The 19,158-nt window shown below is 37.9% G+C and overlaps 1 protein-coding gene across 9 annotated transcripts in view; it reads left to right on the forward strand.

Annotated features, from left to right (window-relative positions):
- Window positions 1-1,702: 1,702 nt before the first annotated feature.
- The window catches only part of LOC127419102 (protein kinase C-binding protein 1-like), a 56,416-nt gene continuing 38,960 nt past the window's right edge, over window positions 1,703-19,158 (forward strand). For 3 of the 9 annotated variants that reach the window (XR_007893606.1, XM_051660222.1, XM_051660228.1), the window contains exons 1-10: window positions 1,703-1,839; window positions 6,161-6,231; window positions 7,119-7,279; window positions 10,253-10,474; window positions 11,530-11,643; window positions 11,780-11,872; window positions 11,960-12,047; window positions 12,141-12,196; window positions 12,302-12,379; window positions 12,625-12,740. Coding sequence is in view for 8 of the 9 variants with exons in the window: in XM_051660222.1 (XP_051516182.1) it covers window positions 1,826-1,839; window positions 6,161-6,231; window positions 7,119-7,279; window positions 10,253-10,474; window positions 11,530-11,643; window positions 11,780-11,872; window positions 11,960-12,047; window positions 12,141-12,196; window positions 12,302-12,379; window positions 12,625-12,740 (1,013 nt within the window). In the remaining variant the exon portion in view is untranslated. Of the gene's footprint in view, window positions 1,840-4,078; window positions 4,729-6,160; window positions 6,232-7,118; window positions 7,280-10,252; window positions 10,475-11,529; window positions 11,644-11,779; window positions 11,873-11,959; window positions 12,048-12,140; window positions 12,197-12,301; window positions 12,380-12,624; window positions 12,741-19,158 lie in introns of those variants that run through there. The other 6 variants (XM_051660227.1, XM_051660223.1, XM_051660225.1 and 3 more) reach the window with 6 other exon arrangements.

The following is a 19,158-nucleotide window of genomic DNA, read 5'->3' on the forward strand; positions in this document are numbered from 1 at the left end:
GAATTTGCTATAAGTTCAAAATTACTGAAAAACTGAAAATGACAGAAAACACGACAACAAAACAGAAATAACCTTACCTTTCTACCTGAGTCGAGAGACAATTCTTCCCAGAGAGAGCTGCATGGTGTCCTGCTATCTTTTATTCTTATCAAGCTTTTTCAAAGAGAGAAAGACACACACACACACACACACACACACAAAAGAGAGAGAGAGAGAGAGAAATGCACACCCTCAGAAATCAATCACTGCCTTAATGTACTTCAGTCACAGTATTTATTTTTTTTTATGTTCATAATGTGTTGTTAAATGCTTATTTTATTTTATATTGTATAGTGTATATTGTTATTATAGTTTTTATTTTATTCATTACCTGGCACCTTATTTTAATTCTATTTTTATTGTTATTTGTTACTGTTTTATTATTATTTGTCTTGTCATTATCTGTTTTGCTTTAGCAATATTGTATGTAAACACAATCATGCTAATAAAGTACTTTAAATTGAAAATTTAATTGAATTGAGAGAGAGAGATAGAGAGAGAGTGTGTACTAAGTACTCTGAGTACAGTACTGATGATAATGTTATTATTTGTGCAGAATGTGTCCTGTCAACAAGTCACAGTCCTCTCAAAGTTCTCTGCTATTCCGCATCTCTCCATTAGAGGTCAGTGTCGTGTAACTTCCAATAGCAGGCAGAGCTGTTTGCGGCCTACCTAGTCATGGTTTAAGATGGCCTGAACATTTTAATGACTTTAGTTTTAATACAGCTATCTTAAAATGTGAATATCTATGAATTGCTTCATACAGGAAAGTTCAAAGAAGCATAGGCTACTGATATTATGCCTGGCCTTTTGTTTAACGCCACATATTCAAGATAATGTCCCTGAATGACTGTTGTTCTGAAATCAGTGCTTGCTTAGCCTGTATGTTTGATGTTTGTTTGGTTTGTTTTCTACAAAACAATTGTGAATGCTATAATGACTTACCAAATAATATTTAATTTTATTTATTTTTAATTTTTTATATCAAATTATATTTTACTCTTTGGCAACACACCAGTATTTTTTGTTTGTTTGATTTTAAGGAACATCCAACATATAACAAGCACTTATTAGACAAAAGTGTTCAAGGAAAGCAAATGTCAGTCTATTTTCTTTGAATTTGCATTGATTCCTGAAATAATATGGCACGGTACATTTTCAATACTATATTTCATATGTTACCGTTCAATATAATCATTGCTAATGTGAACATTACACACATTTTATGTATTTCACATGAATCGGTTGTAGCAGTCTGCACAGGAAGTTCTTATGGCTGCACCATTTTCGTTCAGTGCTGTTGTTTACTAAAGGAGTGTCTCCTATTTCTCAACAGGCTCTGGTGGGGGGAGGGACTAAACAAAGGCCTACAGCCCCACACGCAGTCCAGAGAAACAAAAGAACTTCAGTGCATTCCATAAAATGAAAGGATTTGTGACAGATCCGAAGCAAACAGACATGAAGCTGCCATTTAACCATTGGTGTGGGCAGACCACAGAGGTTTAGGGTGTATTTTGAGGGAGTGAGGCCTAGTACTCTCTCTCCTCTGTGCTCTTTCCCACACTCACTGCTGATCCTGCCCGTGCTGAACAAAGATAAATACTCAGGAAGCGCTTCGGCCAATCAGACGAAGCCTTACATCCTGCTTGTGGGAGGGCAGCCAGTCATGGCCCTGCTCTGATCAGACAGGCCTGAGCCGTGAGTGTGGAGTGGAGAGCCCTCCCTTGTCTAAAGGCTGAGGCTGTCCTCCATGTTTTATAAGTATTGACATTACACTGTTTCAGCCATGCATCCACAGAGGTAAGCCTGATGTTTTATTACTTGTGTCCTTTTCTGTCATTTCACTGTTTTGAACCACTGCTAACACTGTGAATTGCAGATTTGATTCTCCAGTGAATGGGAAGGCCTTGCACAGGCCTAGTCTCAGAAAAACAGGGCTGAGGAGGAAGGAGGAGGCAGAGGGGGCCAAAGATGGGGGGATGAGGCTTTCTCTACCTCTCTCTCCCGGGCTTTGGCATGTGTTCTGCTTGCTTGGTCACATGGTTCCATAGCAAACTAAGTCAGCTATCACTCATTGCTGAACTGGCAAACAACTGTCTATGACTTTATGAAAGTCAGTCATTTCTCTGTGTTACAGAGCTGGGCCCTCTGTTGGCAGAAAGGAAGGAGGGGGGTCACGGGGTGGATGGGGGGAGGGGCAGTTGGGTCGTGTACTTTTGTAAGCTGATTGCCTGTCCCATTGTTTGTTTGTGACACAAGCCACACCACAAAAATGGAGGAATCTGTTAGGGCCCTATTAGAAAGCTGAGGGCCCCTGCTGTGGCCATTTTATCAGGGGCATGATGGGTAAATCATGACAGGACGTGATCTACTAGTAAGGGGTTGAAAGCTCAATTCATTGCCTACACCATTCATGATTTTCAGTGGGGGTTGTGTTGGTTTTATATTTCAAGGTAATAAGACATTGTAGGCCTTGCATTAGGGAAGGACACATTCTTGTTGAATTGACATTCTTCATTTAGACAATAATAGCAGCAAAATCTGCTTGTTTTTGGACTATTTTTGAACACATACTCAAAAAAGAAACAGCCGATTTAGACATTTGCATGCTTTTTGCCTATTATTTGTCTCTATCACAGCCAGGTTGCTGTGTCAAGTAGGATTGCAAAAATAAGAGCTGTCGTTCTGTCATAAACAGTTATGGATTTTTCCAAGCATGGGTTTTTCAGGCATAACGTTTTCGTCAGCCGCATGCAATTCATGCAAAATGACCTTATTTTCCATAGGACAATATTTAAAATATGTGCTTTAGCACATTTATGCTTATTTTGTCCAGCCACAAGGGCAACAAGCCAAAAGACTGGATGATATTTGAGTCTAGAATTATGGCTTACTTTAATTTTGCAGATTTGCACTTTCTTAATTGCAAAAGCACTGAATTTGGTCAGTTTTTATGTTGCCATGGTTTTAAATTTTGGAAAATTTGAATGTTACATTTTTAAAAACTAAAACAAAAAATGTATTCTTCTCAAAGAGTAGGCTGTAACATCATACAACAGCACTTTTAAGAAGATTTATTTGATGATATTAACGTATTATTTTTTTCGGTTGATATTCTTTTCGGACAGAGATCTATGGTGACGTTAATAATAAAATAGCACCAACACACACATACACACAGCTGTTATTTCAAGCTAAAACAAGGGAGCACAGGCCACATGAGACCGAAACCCTCCTCCTGCATTCCCAACGGAACGGGCCTTTCTAATGACATTTATGGCTGTGCTTAAAAAAAACTCATCCAATTCATATCATATTTCACCTGTTTATCAAACAACAAGCGGCTTGCAGGTGAATTTGTCGCAATTATTCTCAATTAATTTAATTGCCCAGTTCTTTTTACCCAGTTCTCTTTATATTGTTAGCCTCGCTTCTCGCAATGGGAAAACATATGTTTTGTTTGTGTTGGTACAGTGCAGCTTAATTTTGTGTATTCCCAGGGAGATTATGCCACTGTATTGAGGATTCTTGTCCAGGAAAATGCAAAGGATTGTGTTGATTGGATTCGTGCCATTCAGAGGAAATAACCCGCAGTGCTTTGGCATGGCTGTTTTGCCTGCGTATTATCTGCAATGGGCATCCGAGAAAAGTCAAATCATATCAACATCAACATCTGTGACAGGAAATAACTGTTCTCCTTCAAGGTCACTTGTTAGATAATTGCTGCCCTTGAAATTATTTTCAAAGCAGCAACAGACCTTATTTCAATGGCCCAGTAGTGCTTTTTGGGAGGAAGGTTTGCTTTGCCTGAATGGCACAACATTTGTTTGCATGTTGATACTCCGAGTGCATTAGCGCTGCACTTGTTTTTCTGAGCTGTGGCTCTTGAGACTGACCTATATTTATAGGCTTTCTCTCCTTTTCCTTGTTTACTGTAAGCTCCTGTGCCATAGACGTGCCAGAGCCCGTGTCTCTGGCCTAGAGGGAGGGGGGAAGGGGAGTTTGAGCTGAGCGGTGGGGGAAGGGAGGCACTCTCATTTCCTGCGAAGAGAGAGAAAAAAAGACCTCGGCTCACTCCCTGACCAGTAATCTCCAAATTCAAAGCTGCCTTTTTCTTTATTTCATCTCCTTTTGAGAACCTGTGATGTTTAGTCTAGTTTTATTGATTATGTTAGCAGTGTTTTGTCTGCTCGGATCATTCTGGAAGGTCCAGTTTTGTAAACATCGTTGGAGCCCAGTTTGATGGCAGCATGGTGTTTTTCTTTCTCTCTAATGGATCATCTTCAGGACTTTCTGGTTCTTTGATGTCATTGTAGAGATCTTCTGCCATTATTTATCAACAATCTGGATTTTCAGCCATGCAGTTGACTTGACATTATTTGACCTTTCTGAAGCACACCAGAAAAGAGAGGCCTGGTGGATGGGAGTGTTCGATGTGGCGTGGCCCAAATGTGAAATGAAATCCATGCAGCTCCTATCAGCCTCACATTAAAGTAAAAAATGGAGATTCCTTGGGGCCCTTGGCTACATGCTCAGACATGCATCTCCCTCTTTAGACTGCTCGTGTCTCATTCAAGTTTGGTGATACGGACATTATTCTTTCTCTAGTCTAATGTCATTAATCTCATTTCGGCTATAACCCTTTTACAGATTTTTCTAAACGAGCTGGACTTTTTGCGAGTGAGAAAGGTGAGTCTTACTCGTCACAATGGCTGAAGATGTTCCATTGTGGATTTATTTGATTCATGATTTTGAATTTTCCTATTTATTGTCTTGAGAAAGGTGACTTGGTCTGTTGAGGAAGTCTTGAATTATCTAAACAGCAAAACATGGCTGTGGTATGTGGATTTTAGGCCTATATTTACTGACGTTCATATGATGTCATGTGGTGGCCTAGTCAGTGAAAATAATGTTTTGGTCATCGCTGAAAGATGATCCTAATGAAAAGACTAAGGCCTCGTGGCTTGATCTATCTTCACAATCCTGATCATTCTCTCCACTGGCCCTAATCCTGACCTCATGTAATGGAGAATTGTTGGCTGCTTCTAATCTTTTCTAGTCTTTACTTTGGTTTTGCACAAAGAATGGGATCAAGGCCTCATTATTATAGGATTTTGTTTGTGCCGTTGGCAGTGAACTGCCTACTCTCATTTACATTGTTCTTTTTTGGAAACCATCATTTCCATCCTTCCCTTGTGGTTGAGAGGGTTTTTGTTGATTGATTGACCATAGTGAGTTTCCTCTCCATGAGGGTGAATGAGGCCTCATTGTGGCCGAGATAGATGTGGTTGGATGCTAAGTGAATTATTTGACACTTTTTTTTCTTTCAAATTTTATGATGCATAGCATGCTACCAAGAAAATGTAATTTTTTCTACTTAAGCTTGACAGTCAGTTGACACATTATACAAAGTCTGAACAAACTATAAAGACTGTCACTGTAAAAAATGCCACTGAAGGTTTCAGAAGCCTAACTACCCTGCCAGCTGTAGACCTTTATTTGTAAACCACTTCCATAGGCCACATTTTGGATGCAGCTATGACATTAGCTATGAAATTTTAGAACCGATTATGTCTCAACTTGGACGAGTCCATGACCGCCAAATCTTCTCAGACATGAAGTAGACTAATAAGTCTAAATTGAAGACACTCTCTAGTTCTCAGCAAACGTTGCTCCGTTAATTCCTGGCTAGTGGATCTATTCACTGCAGTAATCCCCGTGAACATGTTTGCTTCAACTGAGGGAGGTGCTGGTCTAGTAACAGACACACAGAGAGATTTTATGCCTGGCACTGCCTCGATCAAACAAGCTTCCCTCGTAAGATTTAAACAGGTTAAAATCGTCATGTAAATTCACTTTGCATGGCCATGATTGGTTATAGCACAGGTCAGACAAAGCAATAGTCATGAAAGGGTCTCCTTGCCTACAAGTAATAGTAATTCAGATGTGGAATGGAGGACAAATGCTATGAACAACAGAATAACTCGAGAGATTAGATTACATCACCCAAGTCTTTTATCTCAGGGGTAGACCTCAAGAGAATTCTGTTTATTATTTTTAATCCTTTTCCTCCACTCATTTGTCTCTCCTAACCACATTGTCCTCCCTCTTCTTCATTTAGTTTGGCTGAGGAGGAAATAAAGGCAAAATCAGATGCTGTTGAAGGGATGGAGGTGTCCATGCCACCTAAAGGTAATTATTCTTGAATTTTGCTTTCTATTGTGATTTTCATGCGCTCTTTTACCATCTCTGTCTTTTGTCCTGGATTTAGCTGTAGATGCTCAATTTACTGCTTCGATGTTATGTAATGGACACCAATTGTTGGATTATAAAAGTTAAATTCTTTAAAGCTAAAATGAGTGGTGTCGGCAATGCATTTAATATCAGGGTTCTCACAGTCATGGAAAACCTGGAAATATCTCAATATAAAAAGGTGCTCATGTTCCAGACCTGGAGAATTCATGCCAGTTAAGATTTAAAATGTCATGGGTAAAGTCGTGGAAATTTCTTTAGTGAAGACATTTTTCTAGTTTGCTCCGTTCTAAAATTTCATTAGGTAGATATTGCTGTCATATAGAGAAAAACATGTTTTCAAGCCAAAGTGATGTCTGGTTTGTGAGTGAATCACTCTTTAGAACCAGACCACAAATTGGTCTGAATGATTTTCAGAAATCCTTATTGAGTAATCATATACAACTACCAGGTCAAGGAAAAGTCATGGGTATTCATTGATCAAAAAGTGTGGGAACTCTGTAAATTTGTACCACATCAAAAGTGTCATGTGCCCATATATCCTTATTTATCAGCGCAACTGATGCTACTCTCTGGTGCTTTGTGATAATAGATTATTCAGACATTTGACACAATTCTTTTCTTTATTATTCTTCAAGATGTGCATAAAAGACAAGCAGTGGCCTTTGATGTCTTTGTAGTTGGGTATGTGGAGGTTGCTAGCGGTTTGTGTTGTTCATGCTTTGAAAGGTCACAATCGCAGGCCCAGCTGGGTGAGGTCGCCAGGAAATGTTTTGCATTGTTAATGTGGGCTTTGCATATTAAAGAGGCTGTCTTTCTTTCGCCAGCAGTCCCTGATCTAGAATCAGTGGAGCAGGCATTGGCTGCACAGAAGAGGAAAGCACCCAGTCCTCCACATTCCTCAAACGGACACTCTCCCTCAGACACGTCACCCAGTCCCACAAAGAAAAAGAAGAAACCAGGATTAGTCAACAACAGTAAAGATCAAGTATGTTCCCTCATTGATATCCCTCTCCCCCTTATGTCCATTTGTTTCACATTGGATTTTAAGTAGAGATGGACCGATAACTGGTTTGACTGACAATCGGTTAATAAAAATGATCAGTTATTTTTTACTGATATTCACACTTTTCTTTTTAATCGGTTATTGGTTGCTTAAAATGGGGTCCACTGACACAAAGCTATTATTGTGTCAAAAAGCAGAAATAAAACGATTTTTGGACACTCAAACATTAAAAGAATTGGTATAGTATCTGTACTAAAAACAATATTGGTCCATTTCTAATTTTAAGACTGGATGAACAGCACAGAAATATTCTGTTAAAATTTTGTGACTTAAAAGTGTATGTAACATTTTAAGAAATTCTAAACAGGCCTTCAGTTTGTAAGTCAATCTCTTGTCTTTTCCTCGCATTTTTCTATTTGAATGACCAAACAATATGATCAGAATTGATTGTGGCTTGTAATTATGTGTCTGATGAGTCTTTTCGATGTGCAAATTTTAATGACAAAAGGCTAAAATGGGCTAAATGCTTTTACTGATTTGCATGAACAAAGTCGACTCCTTGTGGGAGTTACAATAAGCTACAGTAACCCCAAAAATTATTTGGACACTTAACAATGTATGAATGTCATTGCATAAGATAACTAACAAATCATCAAACCAAGTGGCATTCATTAACTGTGCAAGCACAGTTTTCAAGTAAAGGGTTTTACAAAAAGAATTTGCTTGGTATTAAATGATTAAGTGTCCAATAGTATTTGAACAATTTCTGGTTGTTAAACATTTGTTAGGAACTGATCCATAGTTAAAGTGATGAAATACACCAGTGTCAAACTCTGTTTGAAATTTAGGGGAACTGACTTCACACATTCACTAAAAATGACATTGCGACCAGTTGATTAAAAAAAAAAGTAATCGAAATTGTAATGAAAATAAATATTCGTTTTGAGAAAAGGTCTAGCATTGTTATTTAATTTAATGAAATTCATACATTTTAAGTGGGGCTTAAGCATCTGAACACTTTTCTTGGTCACTATTTGATCACTTAATCATAGCAAAAATAAGTGCACTGATTTTAATCGAATGCCATGTTGTAGTCTTTGTGGTGATGAACAATGTTTCATGCAAGATGCCAATTGCTAAATGCAGATTTGCTTATTGGTCTGACCCAGAAATGCCATTTAAATAATTACTTATTCATTCTTTCCACAATTTTAGGCAAAGAACAGTTATAATTCATTGTCATTTTTGAGGTCTAACTATAGATAGTTCCATATTAATCAAAACTGTTGCTGTGATCATATAATTAAGCTCTTGCCACTGGCACTTGATCCTGATAATCTGTATTTGGCGGCTGTGGCTTTGTAGAATGTAATTTAGGATTTCATTCCAATCCTAGCAAAGCACCCCTGATCACAGACAGCACATAGCTCTTATAATCACAGATGCACAAGTCATCAGGTGTGTTTCTGGATGTTTGGAGAGAAATCCTTCACAAACAGTGGGTGCGTCTCAGTCAGCTCTCTAGTTCAGTAGTCAGGGCAATGACCAGGGAGTCGACCATTTCTATGGCTGTCTCAATCGCAAAAACATTCCAGTGCACTAAAGCGTTCACTCCCTACATATCCCCAGAATGCACTGTAAAAATCAGGGAGCATTGTTGTTCACTGGCTAAGTTCGGATTGGATATTACCATACTACTCTTACTATTTCTGCCATAGAAAGATATGGCAGAAGTAGTTGAGTAGAACTGGGCTGGGTTTCCCAAAAGTATCACAAGCTTAAGTTGATCGTTGAGACCATTGGCACCAATGGTTTCTATGATCTACTTATGTTTACAATATACAAATACGTTTGAGAAACCCAGCCCTGGGAAGTATGCCATTCTGAACCCTTACCGGAAATGTCGTCATGTCTTTTGAAGTCTCTGAAATCATTCGAGGACACACACAAGAGTAAATATATGATGTCAAAACCTTATTTTCTTTTTTAATGAGCATCATCTTTCATCCATAATGTTCATGAAAGGGAAACAATCTTTTACATATAGGAGTTATTTGAAAAGAATAAAAAATACCCTCTTTTGCATATTTATTTATTTGTCATTCATCTGTCATAACACTTTACATTTTAATATCTAAAATTAAAATGCATGATTGTGTCATTTATATTGCAATGCTGCTGATTCATTCCAGCTGCCTTTAAAAGCGCTAACTCATAATCGTTTTGCAGTTAAATGAATCAAATGTCCCAATGCTGAGTAGAGCAACAGTGCCCAAATTTGTGTTCACAATATACTGATTTACGATATAGGGAGCAAAATGAGACACACCCAGTGTCTTCCCGGTAGAATGATTGTGTTCTGCTGCTTGTGACCCAGTGGTCATATGACTGCTTACCTGTCCATGCTTGATTATTTCAGTGAATCTCATTAAGAAATGTCTGGGTCATATGTTACCTAGAAATCAAAGAATAGTTAAGTAATTATATTAATTAATAATTATATATATATATATATATATAAAGTATATATTTTGTGTAAAAAAAACATTAAGTTGTGACATAATTCCCCCCCCCCATTTGTCATTACCCTAATGCAAAGTTAAAAAAAATTGTTGTGTCATCAATCAATTGTTGTGTCATGCTAAATATATATATTTTTTAACAATACTAGAAAGTCTTTTTATTTTTACATTACATATTTTTGCATTTGAGTGTAAATGTGCCTAGTTGTCATTAAAAAAAAAAAAAAATTCAACTGTCTTGAAATTGTCTTTATAGTTTCTTTACACTAAATATAATATCTCATTTTTGCCTTTATGCAAAATATGACCTGGACATGTTCATGGAAGGTTCCTTGAGTTGAGATTCACCCTTCATTGCCTTGCTGCATATCCCCTGCGAGTGTTGTGGCTTGTGTTTTGACCCCTTGCCTTGTCTCTCTTGCCTGCATTTCAGTGTGTGCTTAGACATGGTCCCTTTTACTATGTCAAGCAGCCCGCACTCACCACAGACCCTGTTGATGTTGTACCGCAGGACGGGAGGAATGACTTCTACTGCTGGGTGTGTCACCGCGAGGGCCAGGTGCTCTGCTGTGAGCTCTGCCCGCGCGTCTACCATGCCAAGTGCCTCAAACTGGCCGCAGAGCCTGAGGGTGACTGGTTCTGTCCAGAGTGTGAGGTACTGAGAAGAAAAGCATTGAGTTGTGTTATGTGGGTTGTGTCTGGATTAGTCTTCAAGGGATAGTTTACCCGAAATTGAAATGTCATGTCGTTACAAACCCATAAGACTTTTGTTCAGTGGAGCACAGAAAGAAAAGTTAAACAGAATGCCACCATTCACTTTCACTGTATGGAAATAAAGAAAGCGAATGGTGATATGATGACTCATTTTAATACATTATGCTAAATAATCTTCCAATAAATGTTATTTTATTGACACTACCCTCTATGTTTTGATGCTGATATTTGGGAATGATTTAGAATTAATGGTCAACCGATAGTGGATTTTGCATATACCGATAATTAAGCTGGTGAAAAAGGTCTGTAACCTATTAATTGGCTGATTGTTTTTAAAATCAATTTATTGAATATTAAAAAAAAAAATGAGTAGTCTTTTCTTACTGTGAAGGGTGCAGACAAAGAGACTACAAAAGTCCAAAATTAGTAAAATCACAAATGCTTGTTTGTGCAACTAAAATCCCAATAATAACCAGAAAAAAGATTAGGTGCAGAACGCAAGACGTTTAATTATAAACAAACCTGAAATACACCAGGGACTCTTATTTTGAAATATCTGTACTTTCAGCTCACACAGTACACAAGGGAAACAAAACATGCACTCTTACAATCATCTACAATGTATTCCAATATAATCACTATAAAGTAAACATTGTCAATTGTCATATGTGTCCTTTTTTAACATTTTGCATTAACAATGAATAAGTATATAAACAGTGATGGAGACATAGTCTTGGCTACATTACAGTGCTCTGTATATAGCCTATATTATGACCACATGAAGGGTTTTGGCCGCAGAGGTACAAAAAAAAAAAAAAAGTAAACTATCGGCAGCTATCATGTTTGCCGATAATCAATAGTTCCAAAAAGCAACTATTGGCACTGATTAATCGGTAAAACCGATATATCGGTCGACCTCTATTTAGAATGGAATGTGTATGAATTGTATGTGTGTTAATGACGTATGTAGAATAATCATTTCACTCTCTGCTTCAGAAAATAACGGTGGCTGAATGCATAGAGACTCAGAGTAAAGCTATGACCATGCTAAACCTGGAACAGCTGTCCTACCTGCTCAAGTTCGCTCTACAGAAAATGAAACAGCCAGGGGTGAGTCAACAGTACCACATCCCTTCCAATCAAACACCTTTTTTTAATCTCTTTCACTATGACGATATGGGTTTTTATGTGACTAGGTTACATTGATTCAATCTTTATCATTTATCTTAATGAATGATTTATGCAGACGGAGCCATTTCAGAAGCCTGTGTCCCTGGAACAGCACCCAGATTACGCTGAGTATATATTTCACCCAATGGATGTGTGCACATTAGAGAAGGTAAAAGAGAGTTTCCAAATGACAAGAACTTTTTGGAGGGTTTTGTGTTTATCCTTTTGTTTTATCCTGGTGTCTGTCCATGTGCAGAATATCAAGAAGAAAATGTACGGTTGCACGGAAGCATTTTTGGCAGATGTAAAGTGGATTCTACACAACTGTATAATTTATAATGGAGGTTAGTGTTGATCCATTGTCATTAAAGTGCATGCTTTCCTTCTTCATAGCAGTTAATTCATGAAGTATTTATTACTTCAATGCCTTTTTTCAGGGAATCACAAGCTAACCGCAACTGCTAAAGTTATTGTCAAGATCTGTGAACATGAGGTTAGTGTCTAATGTAAATAGATGCTAATATAAATGTGTACAATGTGCACATTTGAAACCCATACAGGGATTCTTGGTAAAGTATTCTCAATGAATCATTCACAGATGAATGAAATTGAGGTTTGTCCAGAGTGCTACCTGTCTGCCTGTCAGAAGAGGGACAACTGGTTCTGTGAACCTTGTGTAAGATGATGATGATCTTCTTTTATATGCTTTTATGTCTTTTAAAGTCACAATGTAACGTTCCCATGTATATCATATGCAGATGCTCAAAATATAGGCCTTAATCCACCAAGCAGCCTCACTGCTTGTAGTTAACCCTTTATTCGTTTTGTTATATATTTTTAATAATCAGTCAGTTGAATATCTAGGTTGTAATTCAAGAGTGATTGTGAGCTAATGGCCATTTGTGTTATGTGTTCCTGAAGTCTCAGCCTCACCCTCTGGTGTGGGCCAAGCTGAAAGGTTTTCCCTTCTGGCCTGCAAAAGCCCTGAGAGACAAGGACGGCCAGGTGGATGCACGGTTCTTCGGCCAGCATGACAGGTGAGCCTGTTACTTTTTCAGTCTTGTGTATTTTCAAGTATTTCTGATATATTCACAGTGATTTTTTTGGTGATATTAAAATAAGCATAAGGATTCAAATAAGGGCTAGTCTCGTCCTTGTCTCATGATTTGTGAGTATGAGAGCATTAAGACCGAGATATTTAAAAAGCATCTCTTATATAAACCAAAAATGCAAGTGCTTTCCAAGTAGTGGTAAGAATTTTGATTCATCGTTCATTTTGATTTCACACACTGGTTCGTTAAGTGATCACTCCAGTAGGTGGTTACAAATGAGTGTTTTTAAGTTCTGAGTGTGTCATTCAATCATCGACTGATTCGTTAAAAAACACATGTATCTGAATATCCACACTTCCCTATATGGGTATGCCAAAAACATATTTTGCATAAAAAAATATTGTGACATTATTTTCATGACAGTACATCCCCCCCCACCCCCACCCCCCATTTGCCATTGTGTTTGGCATTACCCTAAGTCAAGTCATTTTTGTTTGTATAGCTCTTTTCACAACACACATCATTTAAAAGCAGCTTTACAGAAAATCATGCTTTAACAGAAAATTAAACTGTAATATCTATAAAGCCTTAGCATCATTGAATAATTGTAAATTGTGTAAAAAAAAATAAAAAACATAATTAATTAGTTAAATAATAATTGTATTTAGAACCCCAGTGAGCAAGCTGAAGGCGACTGTGGCAAGGAACACAAAACTCCATAAGATGTTGGTTAATGGAGAAAAATAACCTTGGGAGAAACCAGGCTCACTGTGGGGGCCAGTTCCCCTCTGGCTAAACAGCATGAATATAATGTCAATATTAGTTATTTGTGTGCAGTGCAAATCATGGTTAAAAATTAGTAAACTAAGTAGGTGTTAAAGGCCAGTGTTTAAACAAAGATTTTGTATGAACTGTAAGATTAATGACTAATTTCTTTGAAGTTCATCATGGATTAACTGCAGAAGTTCACATAGATGCATTGTCCTTTCCTTTGTTAGTTGGCTGATGAAGACTTTTGTTGGCAATTAATTGATAGTCTATGTATTCAATTTTAACAGTGTCATCCAACAATAAACAAAGGTGATTGAGGCATAGATCAATGAGGTGCATCGCAGTTCAACCGGCAGGTCATTTCGGTGAGGTTCAGTGGAGTCCAAGGTTCAGGCAGTGGCATATGAAGTATCCAATGTCTTACAGTTGGAGCTGGCATCAGTTCATCCTCTGAAGTCCGTCATAAAAGACTGAAGTGATGTCTGGCTAGCACCGGCTGTAGTTTGTCGTCATCACTCAGTGACACATAGCAGTGGAGTCCGACACCAAGCAGGAACTTAGCTGGATCTGGCCAGCTCTGGTAACCTCGGGATATGAATCAAATCGAATAGCGTAGATACCATTCAATTTATTGCAGGGTTATAGATTATGAGAAATGTCTCTGAGAAATGTTTCTGAGGATATGTCGAGGGAGAGAGCAATGATGAGGAAAAAATTCTCTGCAGCGAAGAAGTTGCTTTGGGACCGCGAGATTCGACATATCCTGGCTCACCCAGTGACACTGAGGTTTACTTGGAGGGGGAAAAAGCAGAGTTTTACTGACCACATGGTAGCAGAAAGATATATAAAGGAGCACATCCAACTACAAGGAGGTGACAAGTAAATCACCGGGACTGAAAATATGCAAGTCGAAGTATAATGATATGTGGTTGAAATGGTGGGTCGGGGTAAGCTTTAGGGTCTGTCTTCCCGAGTCAGCGAGTGCGCACTGACCGCGAGCATCACGGACCAAATGTGTGACCCAGAAGTGGGTTCACTGCCCCTTAAGGGCAGTGTTTTGAGTTTATTTTTTTCTCCCTTATTTGTTTTGTTTTCTGTATATTTTTCAAGGTTTTATTGTTCACAAAAATGTTGGAAGTTAAATTGTTGTTTTTCGATCAGAAATGACTGTGGGTATAATACCAGTTTATATGTTAAAGGTTTATTTTTTATTTCTTTTTGGAACTTTACAAGGAAGTTGCATTGGAGCACAACAGGTGCAAAGTGTTAAATTTTATTAGTGTGTGATGGATAGACAATGTGTAAATATCATAACTTGGAATATAAATGGCTGTGGGTCACCTGTTAAAAGGAAAAAAATACTTGCGTATCTTAAGATGAGAAAAGCTGATATTGCCTTTTTACAAGAAACGCATTTTAAAGATGAAAAGGAAGCCTTGAAACTTAGACATGACTGGGTCGGACATGTTTTTCATAACTCTGTGTCAAGCAAGAGGAGCTGAGTAGCCATTCTAGTAAGGAAGAAAATACATTTTGTATTGATGAATCAACATAAAGACAAGGAAGGTCATTTACTCTGTATAGAAGCAAAGCTCAATGATGTTAAGGTAGCGCTGTGTAATGTATATGCCCCAAACAAGGAGGAGCCTGAATTCTTTCATGAGGTAAACAAAATATTAGCCAACCTCGAGGGATATGTTATACCCGGAGGTGACTTTAATCAGACTATGGATGGCATCCTGGACAGAAGTCAAAACAACATCAGATTAAGCCCTAGAGATAGGGCTGCTTTTCACACTCTCAAAGATGACAATGGATTAACAGATATTTGGAGATTGGTTGATCCACGAGAAAGGAAATACACATTCTTCTCAAATTGTCACAAGACCTTTTCAAGAATTGATTATTTTCTGATCTCCAACTTGTTAATTGACTCTGTTGCTGACTGTATAATTGGAGTAATAGGACTGACAGATCGTGCACATGTGGAGTTAAAATTAGAAGTGAAGGTAGATTATAAGAAAAGGGGGAGGTGGAGACTAAATACCTATATGCTGGAGGATAAGGTCTTTGTAGATTAATTGCAGGACGACATAAAGATGTTTTTTGAACTTAATAAACCTCTTAGTCCACTTCTTTTTACGTTAGTTTTGGAACCGCTTGCTTCAGTGATTAGAGAGGAATCAAGAATTAAAGGTGTGTTTGCAGGGGAAAGAGAACATAATTACTGTTATATGCAGATGTCATATTGCTAGTAGTTAAAGACCCTGCATGTTCCTTACCAGTACTCCTTAATATGATTGAATCTTATTCTAAATTTTCAGGATATAAAATCAACTGGCATAAGTCAGAGGCTATGCCAGTATCAGCAGTGTGTTTTTCTTCCTCAGTCAGTGCATTTAAGTTTAAATGGATGCATAAAGGAATTAGATATTTAGGTATCCACCTGAGCTCTAATTTAGAGAATATATTGAATTTGAATATGGAACCTTTGTTGCAGAAAATACAGGCAAAATTAGATAGTTGGAAAAAAATTATGTTAACTTTATGGGGAAAGATTAATATAATAAAGATGGTGGTAACACCACAGTTTAATTACATATCGGGGATGGTCCCTGTAACTATGCCTCGCCAGATATATAAAGATATAATGCTATGATTAAGAATTTTTTGTGGGACGGTAAAAGATCCAGGATTGGCGTTAATAAATTATGTTTGCCTAGAGATGAGGGGGTTTAACATTACCGAATGTAGAGCTCTATAAAATAGCATTTGAAATGTCTAATCTCGCTAGACACTGGGTGGAAGATAATTTAGATTGGGTATTAATAGAACGACAACTTACTTCCCCTTTTCGGCCAATAGAGGCTTTTTCACAAAACCCAGAGGGGGACTTACAGCATCATATGACCAACCCAATACTGCTTCATTTCTAAAGAGGTTTGGAAAAGCATCCACAGGAAGTGTAGGATTTCTCACATGTCAACATTACTCATCAATATGGAATAATCCTTATGTTAAGCAAGGAGTTAATAATATTAAGAAGAGGTTCTGAGATTACAGGGAATACCTATTTTAAAAGCTTAGTTGGTATTGGATCTAACGTACATGTTGTGGCTTTTGATATTTTGCTAAGTATTGTTAGCTCTTCATGACCTATGACAGCGAAAGATTGAAGTTACTCGTGAGGAAAATTATGAGACACTGTTTTCTGAGGTGCTGTGACAGTTGATTGCATAATTCCAATTTTATTTCTGATGATTTCTATTTTATCAGTAAAGAAATTCATGAAGTCATTACTATTGTGCTGTGATGGAATATCTGGTTTAGTCAAGGCTTTATTCCTTATCAATTTAGCCACAGTACTGTATAAACACCTAGGATTGTTGTGGTTATTTTCTATGAGTTTGCTAAAATATGCTGACCTGGCAGCTTTTAGTGCCTGTCTGTAGCTACAGACACTATCCTTCCATGCACCGCGAAATACCTCTAATTTTGTATTCCTCCACTTGCACTCCATTTTCCGAGCTGCTCTCTTGAGAGCATGAGTGTGATCATTGTACCATGGTGCGGGCTTTTTTATTACATTTTCCTTAATCGAAGAGACACTATCAAGAGTGCTAGAGAGGACTGTATTTATATTTTCTGTTATTACATTAAGTTCTTGTATACTTTTTGGCTTACTGAGTATGAGACAATTCTGGAAGATTATTAGTGGAGCTATCTTTAGTGGTCGAAAGAATAGTTCTACCTGAACGATAGTGTGGTGTAGATTGAGTGACATTAGCTGATCGCAGCAAACAAGAGACGAGGTAATGATCTGAGATGTCATCACTCTACGGTAGAATTTCTATAGTATCAACATCAACTCCATATGACAGGATGTTTTATTAGTAACAATTTTTATTGATTCCATTCAACAAATTAAATAAACATAATAGAAAATGCAGAATCAAATTATATAAAATTAAACCCTTCCCCCTGAACATCCCCCCCACCACCCAACACAAATACGCAACCCAGTGATCTTAAATATTTAGGAACATAAAAAAAACACAAAACACACACACACACACACACACACACACACACACACACAAAAAGTATACTTTCAAAAAACAATAAAAATTTGCACAAACGTATTTGAAACTAGAGATCCCTTTCCACTACCCATCCCCGAGAGCCTTCCAAAAAGACCAAATATCTGCCCCATTTCCTATCAAATAACTCCAGATTGCCCAGACTTCTATACGACATCTCAAATGCCGCTACCCTGCCCATCTCCATACACCACTCTCAAAAAAAGAAGAACCTGTCTGCCAATCATAACACTGGCCAGGACCCAATTCTTTATGTACTTATCCCCTATATTAATGACCGCCCCATTTCCTGAAATACAGAGTCTGGGGCAAAATTAAATTTGAGTGCCCAATACGTCACACATAAAACTCGGAACCTTATTTCTTGAACCTTAACACACCACCAAAAAACATGGGTTGTGTCACCATCTTCTGATTGGCATCGCCAGCAGGTGGGTGTGTCTTTAAAACCAAGCCTATACAATCTAGAGTGGGTCCAACAGAATTGATGTAAAATCTTAAATTGTATAAGATGCACCTTTGCATCTCTAGATGTAGACTTGACGTTTTTTAGAATCCTAGCCCACACTCCCTCCTCCAATACCAAGTTTAAATCTTTCTCCCATAATCTCTTGATAGAATTTAAAGCTCCATCCCCCAGACTCTGAATTAGTACGGAGTAATACACTGATGCCTCAAGACCTTTTCCAAAAGCAGTAATCACCACTCCCAGAGTATCTGCCACTTTAGGGGGGGTGTATGCTACTACCAAAAATAGAACAGAGCAGGTGGTGCAGCTGTAAATACCTAAAGAACTGAGACCTGGGAATCCCAAAATGTTGAACAATATTTTCAAAGGATCTCAACACTCCACTCTCATATAGGTCACCGAGTGTATTAACCTTCCTCGCAATCCACTCTGTCCAGCAGAAAGGGGACTTATTAATACATAATTTTGGGTTCAGCCATATGCTCTGGGCAACATTTAAATAAATGTCCAAATTAAACACTATGTTTTGTCCATACCAAGTGCAAATGCGAGATAACGGGGTGTAACTTAACTTCTTCGGTTAGTTTGATAGAAAGGCTTTGTAATGGTGAAATAGGGGCAAGAACTTCCTGTTCAATACAAAACCAGGGAGGGGCTCTCTCAGGTGGGAGCGACCAATGAGCCAAATGTCTGAGACTGAATGCATAATAATAAAACAAAATCTTGGGTAGGCCTAGCCCACCTTTGTCAGTCAGCCTGTGTAATTTACTGAAATGTAATCTGGGATGTTTACCATTCTAAATGAAGGACTTCGCTATGCTATCAAATTGCTTGAAATAAGAGAGGGGGACATCTATAGGGAGAGATTGTAGCAGGTTAGGAATTTTGGAATACAATTCCTTTTAATAACATTAACAATCCCAATCATAGATAAATGTAATGAAGCCTACCTGCCCACATCGCTAGAAAACCTTTTTATTAAAGGGTCCAAATTAACTCTTAACTAAATCACACAAATTTGCTGGGAATAAAATCCCAAATACTAAATGCCCTGTTTGGGCCA

The sequence above is a fragment of the Myxocyprinus asiaticus genome, chromosome 28, assembly GCF_019703515.2.
Source record: "Myxocyprinus asiaticus isolate MX2 ecotype Aquarium Trade chromosome 28, UBuf_Myxa_2, whole genome shotgun sequence".
NCBI classification, from domain to species: Eukaryota; Metazoa; Chordata; class Actinopteri; order Cypriniformes; family Catostomidae; genus Myxocyprinus; species Myxocyprinus asiaticus.